This window comes from Ostrea edulis, chromosome 6 (genome assembly GCF_947568905.1).
Source record: "Ostrea edulis chromosome 6, xbOstEdul1.1, whole genome shotgun sequence".
In the NCBI taxonomy this organism is placed as follows: Eukaryota; Metazoa; Mollusca; class Bivalvia; order Ostreida; family Ostreidae; genus Ostrea; species Ostrea edulis.
In genome coordinates, this window is record NC_079169.1 from 55162931 (window position 1) to 55186774 (window position 23844).

A 23844-nucleotide genomic window follows, 5' to 3' on the forward strand; every position below is an offset into this window, starting at 1 on the left:
GTAAATTTGATGATCCCTAGGTCAGGGGTTCAGGTCCTAAGGTGGGGCCATATAGTGAAAATGTATTAAATATTGGGAAATCTCCTCTACTCCCATATACATTCGCGAAAAACTAATTGCATGATTTTAACGTCTATGAAAATCTCTAACTTGTGAAGTTTATGACTCCTGGCCCTTTGGTGGGGGTCAATATGGACACGCAGTGAAAATGTATTAAATCTTAGAAATTTTTCTTCTTCTACTTCCATACAGAACTGAGAAACACTAAAGGCATGATTATGATGTCCATAAAGCTTTCTACCTGTATTGTGAAATTCATGGGTTCAGGCACCCCGTATGGGCTATGATCCTTAGGTGCCCCATTAAGGCCTGTGGGCCTCTTGTTCTTTGCATAGGTCTGTTGATAATTAAACATTTTCTTTTGTTAGCATATTATGGTTTTTATAAAAGTGTTGAGCCTTATTAAAAACTGCGAATGTTTATTGATTTCATTTTTACTAATTTTTTCTTATATCATTTTCAAAAAGGATCAAAAGCAAGTGAGAAGATTAGTGACATCATCTTGTCCAATCAGATGAAAAAGGACATTCCCAAGCTATCCCCATTGTACCAGACATCACAGATAGAGGCATTCCATAGTACTGTCAACCACTTTGCCCCCAAAATGGTGGCCTTCTCTTACTATGGCATGTACTGCAGGTATGTTTATGCTTCAGAATTTTCATGAATGTTCAATAACCCATGCTGCTTGTATATTTTATGCAAGGCCAAATAAAATCAATTGATAGATCAACAACCCCTCCCGCCCCTCAAAAAAAGGGAGTCACCTCGATATTTTTTTTATTTTCGCAAAATTTACAATTTCAAACAAACTTGCTTCCCAGTGACATGAGTGAATGATTAAAGTCACAGAATGTTGGTTTTGTATCTTCTACCAAGGATTCTTTGAATTTTAACTTGATTAACACTGTGATGTCTTTTGTCATTAATTTTTTTCTCTCTCGGGAAATATATATTAAAAAATAAAATCCTTCCATATGCCCCATATTTTTTGTGCTCCTGTATGATAATCTACTAATTAAGTTGAATTGACCAAAGCATGTTTAAGATAAGTAATTTTATAGCAATATTGTTTTAAGGTTGATCGTTGCTGCTCTTCATTTCAATGAAAATACGTCAAGAGTGCAGGCTGCTACAAAGGAAGGGAACATGCAGTTCAAGATCAGCTTTCCCAAGTTTAAGCATGGAGAGTACAGTGTGCGAAAGAGAACTGTAGATTCAACATATGGTACTACAACAATACTCCTTTCCTCTCCTCTTTTTCTCTCTCCCTCTCTTGACTAATGGGAATGCCTAAATAAAGTCTATATATATATATACCAATAAAATAGAAACAGTATAAAGAATTTAAAAAATTTAATTTGAATTTATGGAAAACAATGAGCACCTAGAAGAGTAGAAATTAAGATTCTCATATGACACAGTTATTGCATATTGACTTCATTTCAGGGTATGCAACTTCATTGATGACTGAGACATTCGCATCCATGGAAGCTTCAGTTGATGCTACATCACCCCATCAACCACCTGTCTCCTGCTTGCCAGAAATACAGCCACCACCACTTTGCAGTAACTTTGTGCATCCTGAAAAAAGTGAGGCAGTGCAGCATTTCAGATCTCGTTTTAGGAGGAAAGAGACACCAGTATAGAAGAGAAGTGTGATGAACATGTGCGATGAACAAAACTTTATCACGTCCATCATGTATATAGTTGTGTAGTATATTGCATATGTAAATAACTTAGTATTAGATTGCTTTATTTTTAGTGTCATAGTATGTAGCTATAGTGTAAATAATTCCCCTTGTATAGTCATTAAAGACATGGAAACATGTAAGCAGGGCCCACATCCCATTCCTGGGTGCAGGATTTATTTTGTAGCTGATGCTTTCATTGATTTAAATTATTCTAATTAAAAAAATAGATATCTTTACAGATATTTTTTTATTTTTAGTGTTCTTTTTCTTGCTTATGTTTTTAACTTTTGTATAATATTATAAATATTTTTTTCATCATGAGAAATATTGCTTTTTTTAAACTTTTTAAAAAATGTTTTACTTTGAGTCAAATTATGCTTACTCATTCTGGGTCTTGATATCCGTGATACTCCTCTGAGCTGAATGTCTCACGGATCTTTGTTACTGCACAGGAGGGGAGGGGAACTCGAACACTCTTTCCTAAGTAGCCCCAACACCAACGAGCTAGTTGACGATATGCGGTATATCTGTTTCTCCTATGATAAAAATGTATAAATTGTTACACAACTGAATACACCACTTTTGTTGAATTCCTAATAATTATTGATAATAAAACGTCATTCTTACTCATTCATGCTGTTCTGTATATCTCCATACTGAGAACGATACTGGTAGTATGCAGTCTCCAGGACAAAGACGTCTAGACAAACAGTCTGGAATCCAGGATGTCTTGTAATGCAGGTTAAATCATCACTATAAGACTCAATTTTCTCGACAATCTGTGAAATTTCAGAGCAGCATTTGCTTTCTAATGCTGTGGGCATGGGTGTGCATGATCCACAATTGCACCTAAAATTGTAATTGCATTATCAACATGTATTACTGAATCATTAGTTAATGAAGTATTTGCTATGAATTAATTTCCTGAAGACAAATAGAAAAGCAGGTAAAATATTACATGGCAGCTTAATTACATGATTACCAGGTGCAGCACTCTCTTTATTTAGCAATTTCCTTGATGTCAATACAACACATTGTAAACAAAAAAATAATTCTTAAACTGATCCTTCAGTATTTTGATTGTTGAGGATTATTTTAAAAGTTGTTGAGCAACATTTATCCAATCATCAGAATAAAATAAAAGTTAACAAGGATCAAAATAATAATGGATTGGCGATCGAATTCCAAATTGTAAAGTCATCATACTTATCCACGGGGTTTTGACACAGTATGAGCAAATGGGTACTATTATACTATAATATATACCCATTTCCTCATATTTTGTCAAAACCCTGTTATCTACATGTATGTTTCAACGCACACAGGGTAGTGGACAGTTAACAACACAGAAGAAATTTTCTTTTCATTAACATTCTTAAAATGATTGACTTTTTGTTATGAACTCTAATCAGGACAGTGTTGTGGTCACTTCAAAGTAAAAACACGTTCAAAAATTGTCATGCGACTTCTTGGCTACGCCACTACACTTAACAAATTCAATCTAATCTAGCTTAATCAAGCTATTATAATTACGTTTATAATGAGAGCTAAATGAAGAAACTGTGCTGGACCTGATCAATGGCCAAACGTTTTCAATAGCGTGGATACAATTATTTTTTTTCTACACGCATAAGCTGTGAAGTTATAAAGTTTATAGATATATTTTATCAATTTAATTACATGGGTAACAAATAAAAGATAGGGAAAGTTGTACCAATCTGTATTTTCTAGTCTGTGCTGGTCGTCGACTTCGTCTTCGCTTGAACCATCCGATTCGCTAAGATCAGTCGCTTCAGGTTCAAACCGATATGGGACTATGTCCTGCTGATGTTCCTCGTGTTCTTCTTCGAAGGATGATATCTCAAATGACATGTGTAGGTCAATATCCGACGAAGAATCCGAGGTTACGCTGCTATCGTTTACAGTTGCCATTTCAAAGCTGATGTAAAGTGACGTCACGCAAGTATTTTGCTAATAATAGTACAACCGGAAGTTGCCTTGATTGGTTTTAATCAGGTGCGAAAATCGACAACTTTGAACGGGAATAATTTCCTTATCGCCGCTATATTGACTGTAAAATTTTGGGATATTGACTTTCGTGTTATTCTACACCAATTAATCAAAACTTTGACTTTGACTTCACGGACTCTTTAACAAAGTAAATTTTTTGGGATGACTGATCACTAGATAGGAATATTTGCGTTTTCCATTTTTGTTGACGAAGCAACTGTCTATGATGTCAAAAAGTCTAGTCTTTAATTTATCGTGAGGAATGGTCGTGTAAGGAGTTGAAAAGTCATATATTTTAATGTTGTTGATTTGAGAAAAGTTTTGTGATTTCAAGTTTACTAAAAGTTCTTAAATTTTTTTTTAGAATCCACATTTGATTTACACCACTTCTGGCATATGTAGTCGCACAGTACGTTTGAAGTTTCTCCTTCACATCTGTTAATATTTTCGTGAGGAACAAAAATAGGGGCTTGGTAGGACATTTACTGGATCCAGCAATGTATCTTTGTAAGGGTTTTAATGAAGTTTAGGAATCCAGTATAGGACATACACACGGTAACTCATATTCATGCATCTTTCTTTGTAAGGGTTTTTGTGAAGTTTAGGAATATGACAATAAGCCGTTTTACTATTTATTCCTCTCTAATTTAAAGAGATATATCTTATTTTAAAGAGATATCTTGATTACAAAAGAGAGAAAAATTCTTGATGTTTATTAGTACTAATCGGCTTTCGTAGCAATGGTGTTTTTCGTCCAAACTTTTGAAGGATGGGGGTTAAAATATACCACATGTATCTCTAAATATACTTTTAATTTTCAAACTACGGCAAAACATCGCGTATCATAACCTATTTCTAAATCCGTCCAATGCTTCACTGTCATATGACGAGGATTTGATGACGATTTTCGTGTTCCGATTAATGACCATGTTAAAGTCGCAACTTCTAAACAATTACGGATTGTAAAGAAAATTTGACATAATAAGGAAAAAAATGGAATTCAGCCATTTAATTAAACGATTGAAATATTATATATATTATTTCACAGTATTAATGCTGTTTATGATATTCTTTGAATACAGTATTGGAAAATTGAACGAATGTATTTCCGGTTTTATCCGAACTTCAGTTTCTAGGTTTCCGTATTTCGTAATTCCCTATTGTAAACAAAGGTATTTATAGTTGAGCTGCCATTAGTTCAGGAACAGAAAGAAAAGAAAATGTCAGGTAAGTCAAAGACTCATAGTGATTAACAAAGTGATATATCGACAGTTGGTTGCAATAAGTATTGTAACTCGATCTACCTAGATAATTTTGTAACGGTGTCGAATCCAATCACTTGTTAAGGTGTCCAACACAACTGTGACAAAAGTCTGAACAGTTCAACGGAGTGAGAGAGAGGTTTTCAATATAGAAATTGAAATGAAATGTACAATACAAATCTATTGGAGAGCAAAAGCACAGGAACCGGTAACTTTGTCTTATTTATTAGGGATGGTATGGTATAGACCCCATACACTACACTACTGAGACGATTCAGCCTGTATCCATAAGGCATATTAAAGAACAGGCAATTTTGTCAGTAATAATGATAGTAAGGATCTATACCATACCATGAAGCAGCATGCAGAACGCCTCTATGGACCACAGGTGCTTGGGTCATAATATGTTTTACGGCGTGACCGTGTTTGAGGGCGAAGCAAACAAATTTTGGAATTGGTATCTATATCCAAAACAGAACAAAGACAACCCGAAGTTAGCACGAGGACGGAACTGTATCAAAGCATCATAATTTTGGATATTTGATCCGCCTACATATTGAACGCGGGAAATATAACGCAATTGATGTAAACTGTACATTGTGACGTCATATTCAGCGTCGTTATATAGGAAATTTACAAACATAGCGTTTGAACCACAACAACAAACATGGCGTTAATCGTGGAGTGATTATACATGATTAAGAAAATAAGATTTACATGCTTTTACGAATTTTATGTAACATCTCAGAACGACATGAACTAGGGTAGACGAGATTCAAAATGGAGAAATACATGTCCACGCGATAATATTCGAATCGACGTCATTAGTACCAAACTTTTCAAGTTCCATAGGTATGGTTTAATTTTTCATTATTTCCCTATATTTTCCTTTTAAACATGTATATACGTGTTACCTATAGGGAGAGCTCCGCTCTCACGGCCCTTCGGGCCGTGAGAGGGCTTTGCCCTCTAATATATGAATACACATCTAACCTTATACATATGTACAGTAAATAATCATATATTATGAACCAAACACCTGTGCTATGGACGAGGGTTTGGATGTCCTCACAGAACATGCTAATTCGTTCCAGTCTCTGATGGTGCAGGGGAAATATAGGAAGTTATAAACCTCCCTTCAAGGCCTTGTTACTCTTGGTTGTTGAACTTCAACACATCCCTTTTTTTCTACTGTCTCCTGGTGCACTTGGTAGTCATGCAGCCTGGGACATGTACTTGTTTGTGACAAAGCGGACATCCTTTGTTGTACTGCGGACCTGATGGTGTGGATTTCACACTGTGCTAGCATATTCCAATGTTGGCCAGACCATAGTCTAATAATCCATTGATCTAATGTGAGGCTTGGATTTATGGAAATTTTGTTTGGTTCCAACAGAGCTTGTGGTGGATGGTCACGCCTAGATATATGACACTGTCAACTTCCTCCAAGAGTGTGTCTGTGCAGTGTGTAATGGTTATATATTGTCTATAAAACTGATAAGGATGAGAATGTGTACAATTATATAAAAGATTCCACACTTTAGGAAGGAATCCCAAATCATTATAATTGCTTGATTTCCAAAATGCCCCATGTGCAAAATGTCATCTCAATTGTGGGATCATAGAAATACTAGATAAGATAGCAAGGATTTTTAAGTCTGTAGAGGGCCGAAATTCAACCCCATTCCCAATGCTGAAAAGTAGGTGTTTTTCGCAAACGGATGCCTAAAAAATTCCCGAATGATGGATGCTTTGATGAGAATATGCCATGAGGGAACATCCAACCTCTGTGCCACTCTGATGCAAAAAATTTGTGACAGTTTTTTCTTTGCCAAATACAGGAAATTAAAGCTTGTTTAAGCCAGCCACATTGTTGATAAAATATCAAATGGTTAACTTTTTGCTTGTTTTTCTTATTTATTTGTATGAAACAAATTTCCCAATCAATCAAACATCACTATTTTCCCCAAAGTTGAAGGCCCAGGCCCCTGGATTCAAGGGGTAAAAAAATCCCTGGATAGTGAACTTATGATAGAATAAGAAAACATATAAAATTTCAATTTTTGTCGATGTGTATACACTGGAACTACCTACCAGACTCAGTCATGCATGCAGACACTAGAGGGATATAAGGCAGTCCTACAGGAACATCACCACCAATAAAACCCGGCACCCTCTCTTCTGTTGTAAAAAAAAAAACCAACCAAATTTGGGTTTTACAATGTACCTCATATAGATCGATCCCAAATGTGGTCATCAGAGGAAATGTTATGAAAACAACTGCAAATATTCATTTATATAATTTTTATTATTATTATTTTATTCATTTATAAAGTGCAAAATTACCTATAGTTTCTATGCGCTATGTGCAAATAATATTTGAACATGAAAATATAGGCGCCATTCCATTCATTTTGTGCGCCACCCGTTTTTACAGCACCATTCCAGTTAATGGACTCTGTTTCTGTTATCAGTTGACATTGTATATATAGCTTACAGGGAATTCTTACTTTCATTTCCCAACTATCTGTACTGTACCCTTCATGTAAATTTTCTACTAAAGATTACCGGTATAAAGAGCATTCCCGGCCTGGGTACACAAGTTTCACTTGTAAACAATTCCCTATTTCTTGACATATCTACTGATGGGCATATCTAATTGAAGATGTCCAGGTAATTGGAGACCTACAGAAAATCTTACTATACTGTGGTTCATCCCTAAGTCTTCAATTACCAGTACATGTAGGTCTTCAATTAGACAGAGCATCTACCAATAGATCCAATGCTTTTCAATGGCCTATGTGGTACTTTGACACAGTTTAACAGACATTTGATTATCTGTCACTATAGGTAAAGGATATCCCACACAGCCTCGCTCATATCCGGTACAACAAAGCAACATTCAGTTTGCTTATCCCCAAGCTCAGCCACAAATGCAAGCCTGGCAACGTGAGTACATCTATCAAATAATCATTGTCCTTCTCTGTTATTTTCAAAATGTCACCTTTTTTAAAACTTGGTTATTGAAAATAATAACTTCTGTTTTCTGACAGCGACAGCGCCACCTATGTATAGTTCTCCTAATGAGGCCCCTCCTCCCTACAGTGCTCAAGCTCCTCCACAACAGGTAAGTTTTACATCAGGTAGTGTGTCATACTTAGTAAAAACTTTGTATCACTTTGTGTAACTGTAAAAAAAATTTTTAAATTTGATTTTGCACACAATTTAACCATTATCATGGTCTTACAGATGCAAGGATACCAAGTGTATCCCCATCAGATGCAGCAAAATGTCGTGCTAACAGGACAGGGCCGGTCAGGCATTGTACAAACTGGACAGCAATCCGCCATGGCTTCCTTTGATGCTGGAGCAAGATTTGATGGCATATCTCAACCCAGAATTCCTGTAAGAAAATCTTTGCTTTTTCCCACTACAATTCTTTACAGGAATGTTTCTTCATGATTTCTGTTTATAAGCAACATGGGCCCCTACATTCTGAAATTTTAATATTAGCATAACAGGCCCAAGTTTTAAAAAGAAATTTCAAAGTTCTTAATCTCTAGAAATAAAATCTAGTTCTTGTTGTACACATTTCATTAAATCGTACGTTGATAACTTGAAGTAAGCCTTGTGTATTCAAGCTGCCAATCAAGTAGAAAGTAATTACACGTGGACGTTCCTTGGAAAATTTAAATGGCTGGTACAGGTATTGTGTACTATTCATTGGATGTTTATAAATGTCCATGACACTTCATTGACGATATCTTACCTGTCCACTGTTACGGTTTTAATGTTAAAGGCAATGAAGCTGATTTTATGTATAGACTGATAAAAGTAAAACAATAATTTCAAGGAGATAATTAAAAGAAGTGTCGATTTCAACTATCATAAAATAGGAATTACAAACGAATCATTCTAATTAAGAAATATTAGAAACCATCAATAGGTAAATTCCTACTTAATATTAAGAATATGTTTATGAGAAAGTAATGGCCGTTTTTGGTATTTTAGCCACCACCCCCAGGATACATGCCAACAGCTGCGCAGCAGGCAGTGATGCAGGGACGTCCGGTGGTAGCCACCCAGCAGAAGGCAGACTGGTTCTCAGGGACAGGGGGTGGCTACACATGGGGAGGATTGTAGATAGGAAGGGTTCACTAACAGACAATCAGACAGTGTCCAGAGGGATAGAAATTAAAAAGTTATTCTCATTGTCCATGATAACAGGAATTGTCTATGTAGAACATTATTGCAGTTTCCAGATGAATGTAGATGATTTAGGATAGTCTAATTAACACCATGCAAACTCGCTACTGTTCAGCACCACTGGTAACACTGCCAGGTATACTTAATTTCCACAGTAGAAGTTCCTCTCAGTTATTTTATACAGACATTTTCCTATGAGATATATGTGAAGACTTGTTATTCTTTTTTGTTGTTTTGTTTTTAATTTTTCATATTTCCTTCAATTTTTTTTAATCGTTTTCTTCATAAGTGTCTAGCACTGTGTACAGGCAGTTAGGATGTATATACTGAGTACTCCATTTATTGTCAGTTTACATGTATTTTCAAGATACTGTGATGATCATAACATATTTATACATGTAGTGTATGTATAATAAACTTGTTTTTATAAATCAGGAATGGAATTGGATTTTGTTGTCATTTGAAAGGAAAGGCAGATAACTTTACAAATGATATGATAAAATATCAAAGGTTAAAATAATATATGCTATTTCATGGATTTAAATAATGAAATGATGTTTCAATGTCTGATGAAGATTCCAGCTCCCTTTGATAAGTCTTTGAGCAATTGATTCAGAACTCTCAAAATCACAAGCAGCCTTACCACACTATGAAATATTCCAAAACTAGCACACTCTATTCAGGAGGAATGACCAATATTCCACCTACAATCACAATCTTCATTGTGGTGAAAGCTTTTTAGCTCACCTGAGTTGAAAGTTCAAGTGAGCTTTTCTGATTGCCTGTTGTCTGTCTGTAGACTTTTTACATTTATGACTTCTTCTCCGGAACCACTGGGCCAATTTTAACCAAACTTGACAAAAAGCATCCTTGGGTGAAGGGCTTTGAGGTTTGTTCAAATGAAGGGTCATGTCCCCTTGAAAGGGGAGATAACACAAAAATAGGGTGGGGTCAATTAAAAATCTTCTCAAGAACCACTGGGCCAGAAGAGCTGAAATTTACATGAAAGTTTCCTGACATAGTGCAGATTCAAGATTGTTAAAATCACAACCCCGGGTGTAGGTGGGGCTATAATGGGGGATTACAGTTTTACATGCGAATACAATGTATATAGATAAAATCCTTTAAAGTCATCTTCTCAAGAACCACTGGGCCAGGAAAGTACAAATCAAAAAATTCCATATGAAAGCTTCCTGATATAGAGCCGATTCAAGTTTGTTAAAATCATGACCCCAGGGGGTAAGATGGGGCCACAAAAGGGGATCAAAGTTTTACATACAAATATAAAGGAAAAATCTCAAGAACCACTGGGTCAGAAAAGAAAGTTTTACATAGTTACAAATATAATGAGAAAATCTTCTCGAGAACCATATAAATATTTTTAAAATAAATTTATATAAAATTATAAAATATATATGTCCAATATATTCCGAGTCAAACCGGAACACGACTAACAGCGAGGATGCGTGTCCATCGCCAACAAATTAACGATCCCAGTACAAGAAATACTCCATGCAGCGAACACTTTGACACCTGTGCTAGAGGCAACTACAGCGTATTTCCATTTTATAAACTTAGAATAGAATCAACGTCCATGAGACTTGCTAAAGAAAATTATTTCATTAAACTGTTTTCTCCTAAACTAAACAAACTTTAATCAATGCATATATGAAAAATTCTGATTGTTAAAAACCTCTTAATTCATCAACTTTTATCATGTAAATGTTCATGTTTATTTTGTCCAAGTCACCTTTCCCGAACTTTTGTATTATGACGTCATGTATCTATTCCCTCCTCGCAAAGACTATCATGACGTCACAATAGACGTCTCTAAGATAAACAACTTTGTATTCATTATTTAAAATTTGTATTCACCTGAGGATGGATGTTAAAATCCAGAAAGCGCTAGTGATTTAAATATATTTTGGAACTGTAGATTTTCCTGCTTTTTTAATTGAATTATTTTGACTGTGTGATATCAACTCTTTCTATTTGGATTATATATATATTTAAAATTGCGAAATACATGTCCTTGCGCTTACATTAGAATCAACGCCATTTTGACCAAAATTTTGAGTTCCATGAGTAATGTTGAATTTTTCATCGGAGTTTTCTATATAAATTTTCTTTTAAAACATGTACATCTTACCTATGTAACCGGAAACGAGAAACTGCAACGGACCAGACCAGGATTGGAACCCGGGCCCCCTGAATCTCTAGTCAGGTGCTCTATCAACTGAGCTATCTGGCCACCGGCGATCGAACCCCGCTGACCGCAACATTCCTCCCTCCTTAAATTGTCTCGAAGACACACAACCCAGGTTCTTTTGCCCCTGGCAAGACTTTCACCTGCAAGTCCATGTCTGGAGTTTATAAAATGTTTTGAGCACGTTCTCATACTCAAACTCTGTGCTCTAAATCGTACTCGTACTCAAAAGTGACCATTTAATAAACTTTCATAAAATCATTATCATACTCATATGGAGTACATGCTCGAGATTTTTGGAGCTTGCTCAGAGTTGTACTCAAAACAAACATGGTTGAGTATGAGTATGGTAATTCTACCACAGGCATGAATATTACTACCCCCCTTTATTTTGATAATTTTTTTTGTGGCAATAATTTCTCCGATACGTATACATATATATATATATTTATTATACCGGTAGAAGGCCAATCTCTAAAGCTTACAAAAAGCGTGAAACGATTACATGAATCGAAAGAGGGATGAGATAGACTGGGAATTCACACATTTCAGAGAAATTATAGCCACAAATTTTTTTTTTTTATAAAGGGGGGGGGGGGGTTAGTAATATCTATACTTCAGGTGCCTTTGAATTTTATAACCTCCAGGCCAGGGGTGGTCAACGGCACCAAATGTAACCAGAAAGGAGAAAATGCAATGAACTAGACCAGGATTTGAACCCGGGAGTACTGAGCTAACTGCCATCAAATATGGTTGACCGCTACAATGTACATTCCTCCCTTCTTAAATGCCCTCGCACTCGAAAACATCAACCCAAGATCTTAATCCGTTGGCAGGCATTTTCGTGAACATGTCAGTTCCAGGGGTAGCCTTAGTACATAAGTCCTCGAGCTCGCGCTTCATACTTCACCGCATATTGAGGCCTTCGTAACGTAGTGCAGTAGGCTGTGACGTCATAGCTATTCCAGGGGCTGGTCACGGCACCAGATGTAACAGGAAGGGAGAAAATGCAACAGACCAGACCGGGATTTGAACCCAAGCCCCCTGAATTCTCTAGTCAGGTGCTCCATCAACTGAGCTATCTGGCCGCCGGCGATCGAACCCGGCTGACTGCCACACCTATATATAGGGAGAGCTCCGCTATTCGGTCAGTGGTCTTCACCTCTAGGGCTTCACCATCTATAACTAATAGTAAACTATATTGTCTATATGAGCTTACAATTTCAAGTTGTCATGCGAAGAAACTCTTGACAGCCTTGCAGATAAAATATCTTCCGTCAGTTCCGAGCAAAACCTCCCACATTCGATGTTAGCCAATTTAAACTTGAGTTGATGTAATCTCGGCTGAGATTCGGCTTGGCTGAATCTCAACCGAGATTAGAGTTGATGTTGTCTTTTTCCTAACTACTTTTCCCATTTTGTTTTGTTTTGCCCACTGCGAGATGATAAGTACTTTCTATCACTGGCAACATTAAATTGATAATTCAATTTTTAAAAAAAATGTCTTTCTGTCAACAACCTACATGAATGTATGAATACTTTGTTGACAGAAAGAATTTTATTATTATTATTATTATGATATAGACTTAAAACGTCAATTACCTCTGCTATACCCATACATAGAGACAAGCAGTGTGAATCAAGTCAAGTAGGCCTAGTAGAGCCTGCTGCATATTTACAAAAGCTAATATATATCTATATAGGCTCTTTGAAATCGACTCAAACATATTTATACAACATTATACATAATATTAATCAATACACATGAATAATGCTTGCACATCGGAAGGTCTCGGGAACCAGGCTAGATGGTTAAGAGGATTTGACAGCTGTCTGTACACGTCCGGATAAGTTGGGAATTTTTAATCTAGTCATGAATATAAATAGACCAATACTTTTTGCTTCGCCCCCAAACACGGTCACACCGTAAGACGTATTAGTTAGTGAATAATGCTAGAACATTCGCTTTTTTTTTTATATTCACGAAAATTTAAATTGTGAAATGGATTGACTGGATATATAGCTAGTCTCCCCCATAACTCTGGGTAGAGATTGAGAAAAATTTCATGTTGTCAAGCACGCCTTGGTCAGATCAGCCTCATTTTCGGACCTAGTCTTGATCATCCAGACGTTTGTGGTAAACAACGTAGTGTGAGGTAAGACAAAATGAGTATAAAATGATACCGAAAGCTTGTCATGCACCAAAATATTTTATAATGAATTGTGATGCACTAAGAATGTTTTTAGAAGTCAAAGAGTATTGGGAGTTCAAGTTTACAAGCAACCTGCATTTGTCTAGAATACAGGGTCACTTCATACCCTGACCACTTTGTACCGAGGTTTTTTCGTACCATAATTGCCTCTAGCTTTGAGATTCACTTTGCACCCAGTAAGCAGGGTAGGAGGTGGCCCTAAAACACTTTGAGTTGTGTCAAGCAAATGTGGACCTTTGGAATGAAATTTTCGGAAATTGGTTTTATTTGTTTCTGAAAGCATATATATATATATATATATATATATATATATATATATATATATATTCTTTCATGATACGTCATCTTGAAATACTTTTGATACCAAATTAAAAAAACAACAACAATTCAATGAAAGAGATAATTAATTCAATATTGTGGGTATGTTGAATTGAATATATATAACTCTAACTGATTACACAATTAAGTTTTGCTCTCAATTCTCTAAAACAATTATTGCTCACATCAATTAAATTAAATTATAATTGAATTTGTATAATTACATGTATGCTGCTGAATTAATGTGCACAATAATTGAATTGTTGCTATTTTGAAATAAATTATTAATGATATCAATATTTGATTTAGTTAATTAAGGTAGCTCACTAAATCAGGGGCCCGTTTCACAAAAAGGTGTTTTTTAAGGGCGTAACTTAAGCCGAATAACTATTATTTACGCCAAAATTTAGGCCGGCATAAATTGAATTTCACAAAGGAACGTAATACTGGACGTAAATCCGAGATAGTACACCTGCCTAATACCAGATTTTGAGCATGTGCAATTGCAATATGTTTTTGGCTTCGAGACTATTTTAAAACATTGAGGTGGATCAAAATAGTTTTAAAAGCTCTAATTAAAAGGAATTATAAACGAATTTTGCTGAGAAATTAAAGAAATACAGACCTTGGAATGCAATTCAAAAGACAATTAATGAAAATCATGTGTTTTTTTCCTTCAAAAAATGCATAGTATTTTTTTGCCTGTTTTACATAATTATATGAACATACTATATATCTTAAGTTTAATGATCATTAAATCATTTCGTGCTTATTCGATAAACTCTTTCAAGGTGTAGTGAGCCACCTTAAGGTAACTCACTACACTCTTTATGACACTACGTCACAAGATTGCGATTTAAATGTTTTGTGAAATTATTATATCGATCAATTTGTTTGAATATTGCATGTCTATCATCGTAGCTCAGTGGTTAAAGCATTGGGCTAGTGGACTGCAGATCTTGAGTTCAAATCTGCCAGAGTATTTTGTTCATATGCGTTGAAATACTTTTTTTTTTGAAAATCATGTTTTTATGCAAATTTGCATATTTTTCTGCCTTTTTGGCATATATACTTATTAATATATATATCATTATATCTTTTATGATTAAATCAATTTGTACTGATTTGAGAAACTATTTCAGGGTGTAGTGAGCCACCTTAAAAGGAATAGCACACATCAATTCAAATTGCATGCAATAATTAAATTAATGCTCGATTTTCTTCTGAATCAAATGAAATGCTGTGAACATTATATCAGTTAATGCAATAATTGAATTCTCTCTTCAATACGCCGGTTTCGAGATACGTCGATCCGAGTTATTTCTCTTTGGAGAACTCTCATACATTGTAAGGTGAAAAAACAACTTGTTCACATACAGGAGTGGGACAAATATTCATCGCTGCATAAGTGAATGCATGTGCTTAGTAAGTTTATCAACTGACAACTCAACTGTATGACAAACGGGATGATTTCAGCTTCTCCATCGTCAACTTCCCACATTTATGTAGCAATATTCCATTATCACCTGCATATGGTGTTTATATATCTCAACTGATTTGATATGCAAGAGCTTGTTCTGGGTATAGTCAGTTTTTAAATCGAGGTAAGCTACTGACAAACAAGTTGATGGTACAGGGATTTCAACAGTCTCGATTGAAGTCAGCATTTCGCAAATTCTATGGTCGTTATAATGATCTAGTTCGTCAATACAACCTCGCATTGGGTCAAATGCTGTCTGACGTGTTTCATACCGATTGTTAAGCCGTTCTTGGCACACTGATTTTGACTGCGGATGACTCCGTTTACCTGATCAGGATATGGGGCTCACGACGGGTGTGACCGGTCGACAGGGGATGCTTACTCCTCCTAGCTAGGCACCTGATCCCACCTCAGGTGTGTCCAGGGGTCCGTGTTTGCCCAACTATCTATTTTGTATTGCTTGTAGGAGTTATGAGATTGATCACTGTTCGTTATCTTCACCTTGCATATGCGGCATTTACCCGATTTCGACTGATACACAATCTAAGTAAATGATAAGTGTTTAAATAGTAATTTTAAAATACTTGGAATTCTTATTAAATATCACATTATTTCGTTGCACCTACCTAGTATCATATCTTAGGATTTTACTTGCAAATATGGCATTTGTATTTATGTTCCCACTTTAGTAAAACATTTCTTTTGATAGTATTTCATATTTCATACATTTAAATTTAAGTATTTAAAGAGAAGTCGGTTTTAATTACATTTTATATCATCTTTCTCACTGACTGTAAGATCCACTCTGTCCCACTTGTAACATTCAAAGTTCCACTAAATGCACCTCCTACACAGGAAAGTTCTAATCTCGAAACTGGCGTATTGAAGTAATAATTGATTATATAGGGCAGGCCAAGTCAATCTGATTAAAATAAAACCTTGAATCACTTAATTGCTCAATATAATATACAGATAGTCACAGCAACTGTCTATATATACTGAGGAAATTAAATTAGAGGTTTGATTTTAATCAGACTGGGGCGAAGAGAACAGTGTCCCTAATCTAAAATTGTATGCACTCACATTGAAAACAGCCCAATGAGCTCATCCAAATTTATGTATTTTTAGGTCACATGAGTGACTTGCTGCATTTGGTTAATTGTTGTCTGTTAACAATTGAACATTTTTTAATTCGCGGATCTTGATAACTACCATTCCAATTCTTTTCAAATTTGGTATGCATGAAGCATCATTTGGACAAGGGGGACATAAATAATGAATTTCAGGGCTCTTTGGGCCTTAGGGGCAGGACAAAAACTACCAAAAAATAAACAATTTTCAAAATCTTCTAGATACAAGAGCACATGTATAAGACACACTAAATACATTAAGTAATGTAGAGGAGGAAGGCCTCTACCAAAATTGTAACTTTCATGATCCCTGGGGTAGAAGTTCTGACTCCATGTTGGGGCCAAACTTGGTATATATATGTAGTGTTTATGTGTAAAATACTTTAAAAATATCTAGTCTTCTTTAGTGCTATTGATACTAAATTAAAAGGATGGGGTCGAGATGATCGGTTATTACATGTAAATATATGTGAACATTAATACAATCATTTTTAACTAGAATCTTGATAACTGCCATTCCAATTCCTTTCAAATTTGATATTTAAGCATCTTTGGGACAAGGGGGACATAAATTGTAAATTACAGGACTCCTACTCTCCTAGGGCCTTAGGGGCGGGGCAAAAATTGACCATTTCTCAAAAATCTTCTTCTCTACAACAACATATCTTTAAGAAAAACTAAATGCATATAGTGATAATTAGTGCAGAAAGCTAGGCCTCTACCAAAATTGTAAATTTCATGATCCCTGGGGTAGAGGTTCTGATTCCAGGGTGGGGCCAAACTTGGTATGTATATATAGTGTACAGTTGTGTACATGTGAAAAACATATAAATGATATCAGCTGCTTTAATGCTATTTATACTAATTTGAATTAAACTAAATACATGTAGATATTTAGAAGGAGTAAGTAGTCCTTTACCAAAAAAAAAGGGGGGGGGGGTTAAGAGTTTGGTTTCAGGGTGGAGCTAAAATTATATCCAAAACAAATATCTCAATTACATGTAAAAGTGTATTATGATAATTACTATGTAATGTCAATTAGAGGTTAGCCATAGATGTATTGGGGATATTATCTTCTGAAGAAAGTCTATTCTGCATATTACTAAGCTATGAAAATTTTATCCCCTCACAATTTAATTTGGATAGAGTAATGGACCATACATGTGTGGGTGACTGTGTGAGAGAGTTTGTGTGTGTATAACACCGAGCTTTTAGACACTTCACAGCTACTAGGCCACATTTGTGTCTGGATTTATTTGATACTTCACATGTAGCTTCAACAAGAGAGGAAGAACCTTATTGATTTTGGGATCCAATGGTCAAGGTCACTATGGGACTTCATAGAAAAAGCTGGTAGACACTCATTGTGAGGGGATATGCCCACTAGTTGCGGAGGTCTTGTTAGGTTTTGATTCTCATCTCATACATTCTTACCATTGAAAATGGAGGATACATTAAAACAAATATTGTAGAAATTATTTTGGATGCAATTTAGGTTTTTGTAGATATTGTATAAAAATTATTGTAGGGAATGTTTAAATTGTTACACTACAGGATCAATCAGAGAGCTCATATGATCCAAGATAATGTCTATGAATTCATGATTACTATTTTCAGACAAGGAATTCCTGTGTCTTTCAATGCTTTTACTTTCAGGGAGACAAGGACATGTAATTGAAAAGTAATTGCAATTACACACATTTTAATTAACATGTATTTGAATGCATTCATTTACTTGTAATTGAAAAATAAACTCAATTACAAATACATTGATAAAATAAAAGACAAATACATTGGGATAAAAAAAGAGACTGTAATTCGCGCATCATCATTACAGATAATTGCAATTACGAATTTCAATTCAATTGCACCATCTCTCAACACAAATGGGGCAGGCAGCTTCCATTACTGCTGAAGCAAGACCTGATGGCATATCTCAACAAGGAATTTCTGTAAGATAAACTTGATCTTTTTAAATATTATACGTCTCTGAATGTTTGATTGATATTACTATTTAGGATGATGTATCAAACATCATTGATGCGTACAGAGAAAATAGTGATAATCCAGACTTCTATGAAATGTTCAGGACACCTTTCTGGAATTGGACAATGGATATATTTTATATTATGTGCTGATTTAAATATCTTGCTCTCAAAAATGTCAACATCAAAAGTACGGACTTGTAATTTTTGGTAATGGAGTCTGTTACTGTATAGAGCATGCTTTTAATGTCAGTTGTGAAGACATACTGTCTTCATGCAAGAATGCTATTAAGTATTGCAGATTCTACTTCGTATATTCAAATTATGGCCCTGGGGGATATAGGGTAGGGCCTTAATGTTTACATAACAACAGATGGGAAATTGGAAAAAAAATTGTTGTTCTCAAAAACAACAGGACTTATTGATATCCAAGCATCCTCAGGTAGTGCAGATTCAAGTTTGTTTGAATCATGGTCCTTGGAGGTAGGGTGAGGCCATTAAGTGAGGGATAAAAAATTTACATGGGAATATATGCATAAAACATCATTGAAACATCCCCTTTTCAAGAGTCACTGGCCATTATTAATCATATCAACATGCAAGCTTTTAATGTAGTGCAGATTCATTATTTGATCAGACCTCGTGGCAACTTAATAGTGCAAGGGTGGAACTAAAGTAGGGATTGAAAGTTTTATATCAGAATATGTAGGGAATTTTAAGAAATTCTTTTCGAGAGTAGCAGGGCCACAATATATCATCAATATGCAAATATTCCCAAGTGGTGTATTAATTTCAAGATTTTTTCTTTTCAAATTAAGGACCTTCAATGGCTAAAATCAGGGATGAAATTTTGCAATACACGAAGACATATAAAAAGTCTTTAAAAAGCTTTTTAGAACAGCAAAGCCATGATCATAAACTATATTATAATTGATATTGAAATATCTCCTGTGTTGTGTTGATTCAAGTTTAGTTAAGTCATGACCCCATAACATGGTCATAATATAGGGTCAAAATTTTTAGTGGGAATAAGGGTAAAATATAATTTAATAATTTTCTGAAGAATAACATATTGCCATGGTGATTTAGGTGATCATTGTGGCACATGGGTGTCTTGCTGTTGAAAATATTGTAGAAAATACTATTTTTGTGTTTCTCTATTGTTCAAACCTACAGATTTTCTGAGGTGCTCTAGCTATTACACTATAAATGTAATGTAATGGTGGAGGAAAAGCCCTAGGGTCTCACAGGCACCTGAAGTACGGATACTACTGCCCCCTCCCCTTTCTGATTCATTTTTCTTTGCAGTGATAATTAATATCTCCGAAATGTATTTTATCATTCTGGAAGAAGGCCTTGACTCTTGAAAGCTTTCAAAAAATTGCAAAACAATTACATAAATCAAAATTGGGATGAGATAGTAAGGAAATCCACACATTTTGGAGGAAATTATTGCCACAACAAAATCAGAAAGGGGGAGGGGATGGTACATGTAGTACCTGTGTTTCACTATGGTGTTTCTCATGTAATCTACATTAATCAATGTACAGTGAATTGATGGAATGGGTTATTTTTTTTTTAGCAAATATTATATATTTTTCACAAGTGTGAGTGTGCATGACTACTCATGTGTGAATGGTGTAATTGAATATCACAGTAAAAAAACCCATTATTTAGAAATCATAAATGGTTGAATTTTTTTATTGTTTACATTGCACACAAAAGATAATTGAGGAGGAGGAGGAGAATGATGATTCCCTTGACGAGACACAAGGATATGGTCTGTCAAACATCATACAAATGGGACAAGCAGTGTCTGCCAAAACTTCCTTTGATGCTGAAGCAAGACCTAATCCCAAATCTCAAAAAAGAATTTCTGTAAGATATAACCTTTTGAGTTTTTTCACATTACAGTTCTTTGAATGTTCAATATTATGATCTAGGATTATTGTGTCATTTAAGTATACTGACCAAATTAATTATGGTAATGTTATTCTAATTATTAATTATAAGTGAAAATCAATCGATTATTATATTTTCAGTGACAGTTGATTATGTTTAGCTCACTTGAGCTGAAAGTTCATTAAGTGAGCTTTTCTGATCACCTTTTGTCCAGTGTCTGTCTGTTCATCCGTACTTTTTCCACATTTTTTTTTGTGAGTTAATTTCAACCAAACTTTCCACAACGCATGTTTGAGTAAAGAGGTACAAGCTAAATGTTCAAATTAAGAACCACACCCTTTTTCAAGGGAAGATACATTATGTAAGTAAAAATTTTGTGGCATTTCAAAAAGATCTTCTCAAGAATCACTGAGCCAGAAAAGCTGAAATTACATGAAATTGCTTCCCCAGACATAAAGTAGATTTAAGTTTTTTCAGATCATGGTCCCTGGAGGTATGATGGGACCTCAATAGGGATCAAATGTTTACAATATGTGGATTTAATAGGAAAAATATTTTAAAAATCCTCTCAAAAATGACAGAACCATGATTACTCATACTGATATGCAAGCATCCCCAGGTACCGCAGATTCTAGCTTATTCAAAGCATTATCCCTGAGGATAGGTTGGGGCCACAATAGGGGATCAAAGTTTTACATAAGAATTTATAGGGAAACACCTTTAAAACTCTTCATCTGAACACTAGCAAGGCCATGATTAGTCATATTTTAAATATGATTGTCAGCAGCTACAGATGTTCAAATTAAAGTTTTTTCAATTCAGGGGCCCTAGGGGTAGGGTGAGCTAGGTCAGACTAGGAGGTGAAAATGTTGTATGGGAATATACAGGAAAATTAATTTAATTAAATTCTTTTCAAGAATAGTTAGCAGGGCCACTCTAAATCACATCCAAATACATGTATTTATAAGTTGTGTGGATTCAAGGTTTTCTCTAGTCAGGTGGCATATTATTTTTGTTCTGTCTGTCATCCAAAACTTTAACCTTGCTCATAACTTTTGAATGGTAAGTGATAGGGCCCTCATATTTCATATGTGCATTCTTTGTAACAGGCCCTTTTTATGGAACCATAGTTTTTAACCTTGTTTCTTGACCTTGGAGTTTGACCTACTTTTAAGGAAACCTAACCTATTCAATATCTCTTGAATTACTAGTCAGGGTAGCTCAGTGGTAGAGTATTCGCTTCGTAACCGTTAGGTTGTGAGTTTAGAGTCCCACTCATGCCATGGCCTTGTGAAACCATAGATATTAACATAGGTAGTGATTGCTCCTTCACCAAACACTCGGCATTTAGAAATGAGAATCACGAGTCTTTCAGATATGACCTTAAAAACAAAGGTCATGTATTGCAACAGGCATTCAGAGTTCGAAATGATCTCATGTCCATAAGTTCGAGACTAGTAAAATACATATCAGACAAGTAAACTCTAATTTTGTGGTACTAGTCTACATGAACTAGCAAAATTCCGGATATCAATCTTCAATTGGTGAAGCAAATTTGTCCAAGTCTCTAAGATGTTTGAAGTTATACCAAAATATGCATGGTTAAGCTTTTGCGTGACAATGACATGCTGACCTTCCAAATATATTAGATTCTGGGGTTTATAAAAGGGCCCGGGGTATGTGAGCTTCTCAGAGATTATTGTATGCTTTTGAAAAAAAACACAAATAAAGCATGGTTGTCTTTTTGTACTATAGGTATCAAAAAGTGAATTGTTTGCAAATAGGACCCCTGAATCTCTTGTCGTGTACCTGACCACCAGCTGTCGAGTTATTAGCAAGGTTAAAGTTTTCAAAAAGTAGGTCAAACTCCAAGGTCACAGGGTTAAAAATGTTGGTACCAATGAAAAGGTCTTGTCACAAGGAATAACACTTACTGTTCAAAAGTTATTAGCAAGGTTAAAGTTTCAGACAGAATTACAGAATGACAGACAGGACAAAAACAATATCCCCCCCCCCCAATCTTCGATCTCGGGGGCAGTAAAAAAAAAATCACATTTCAAATAAACAACAGTAGGGCCAAGGTGACTCAGGTGAGCAATATGGCCCATGGGCTTCTTGTCTTGCCTTCTCCACCCTCAAACCTTGCTATATACATGTAGCTGGATTACCCCCATGAAAACACAAAAACACAAAAATTTAAAAAAGTAGTACTTTTTTTAATGTACACATGATACACCTTTTTTAAAACCTTGAAAAAGGCGGATTTTGGTTGTGGATTTTATTTATATAATTTATTATTCGGACACAAATCATGCAAAACTTCAATTTATTATTCGGGAACAAATAATACAAAACTTCAATATCTGACAACCGAGCCCCTGTGCATGAAAAGGTAAGATGATGACGATTTTCTCCAATATGCAATTAGGTTAAGGGCTTCCATAGTAAAATGCACTATGATTATGGGGTAAAATTACACCTCAAATTCACAGGTATCATAATTACACTTGTTATGGTTAAACACCGAAATGATACTACCCATATGTTGACTGTGACTGGGCTACCGTAAATTCCCCTCATGGTAATTTCCCGTGACGTCAGTTGAATATCATGTAACACTTTATTTTTGGAAAACAGCAAGATGCAAATATCCACCAGAGTTCGTTTGCACGTGTGCGGAGACAGAGAACTATGGGTATACATAGTATGCAGCAAGATGCCCTATTTGTGAACAAAAGTTCAAGTTCATGTAACCAGCTGAATTTTTATTGATATACTCTGAAGGAAATAAAAATCCTAACTGAGCTGCGTAATGCCAAATTACCCCCATGGAAAAGACTGCTATATAACAGAATTTCACCCTTAATTCCACACTGGTTAAGTTTATGGAGGACCATTTTGGTTTTGAAAAGGTTCTTATGAACAGTAAAGCCATGAATAGTCATGTTAATAGCATCATCAGGTAGCGTAGATTCAAAGTTGTTGAAATCAATGACCCCAGGGGTAGGGTGGGTATATTCTATACTAACTTAGTATAGAATACGCAACTTCCGAGATATCAGCTCTTCTGTGATAGAGGTGCGTTTAGTGTTCTGTTGAACGCTTGGGTGGGTACAAGATGTATACATATACTATAGACTAGCTATGTAAATACGGATAAAAGTAATGAAAGTGTAAATTTTGTTTATATCAGCTGTTGGTATACATTAAACTGACCATATTAAGAATAATATCTGATTGAATTAGGCCATTAGATTAAGTATGAAATTATTTTTATATCCGCTTCTGCACGAGTAATATTCTAATCAAAGAAAAATGGTGATTATCAATTTTGGTTTGAGCTGTTTTATTATTAGATACAACTACAAAAATGTAAAC

At 35.2% G+C, this 23844-nt stretch overlaps 3 protein-coding genes across 8 annotated transcripts in view; 2 read left to right on the plus strand and 1 right to left on the minus strand.

Annotated features, from left to right (window-relative positions):
• Positions 1 to 1519: 1519 nt before the first annotated feature.
• Positions 1520 to 3902, minus strand: LOC125653863 (P2X purinoceptor 7-like). The gene is made up of 4 exons (XM_048883543.2): positions 3469 to 3902; positions 2382 to 2603; positions 2137 to 2290; positions 1520 to 1644 (listed from the first exon to the last, which is right to left on the minus strand). The coding sequence occupies exons 1-3, from the start codon at positions 3684 to 3686 to the stop codon at positions 2137 to 2139; spliced, it is 594 nt and encodes a 197-aa protein (XP_048739500.2). The 5' UTR covers positions 3687 to 3902; the 3' UTR covers positions 1520 to 1644.
• An 818-nt stretch (positions 3903 to 4720) lies between these two features.
• LOC125647678 (DAZ-associated protein 2-like) lies at positions 4721 to 9670 on the plus strand. Its single transcript, XM_048874448.2, has 5 exons — positions 4721 to 4991; positions 7877 to 7975; positions 8080 to 8153; positions 8276 to 8431; positions 9038 to 9670. Exons 1-5 carry the CDS (start codon positions 4985 to 4987, stop codon positions 9167 to 9169), a joined length of 468 nt encoding a protein of 155 aa, XP_048730405.1. The 5' UTR covers positions 4721 to 4984; the 3' UTR covers positions 9170 to 9670.
• Positions 9671 to 11869: 2199 nt separating this feature from the next.
• LOC125646668 (uncharacterized) overlaps positions 11870 to 23844 on the plus strand; it is a 33660-nt gene continuing 21685 nt past the window's right edge. For 3 of the 6 annotated variants that reach the window (XR_008795891.1, XM_048873160.2, XM_048873162.2), the window contains exons 1-3: positions 11870 to 13594; positions 18236 to 18531; positions 20290 to 20442. Coding sequence is in view for 4 of the 6 variants with exons in the window: in XM_048873160.2 (XP_048729117.2) it covers positions 18466 to 18531; positions 20290 to 20442 (219 nt within the window). In the remaining 2 variants the exon portion in view is untranslated. The remainder of the gene's footprint in view (positions 13595 to 18235; positions 18532 to 20289; positions 20443 to 23844) is intronic. The other 3 variants (XM_048873157.2, XM_048873159.2, XR_007359793.2) reach the window with 3 other exon arrangements.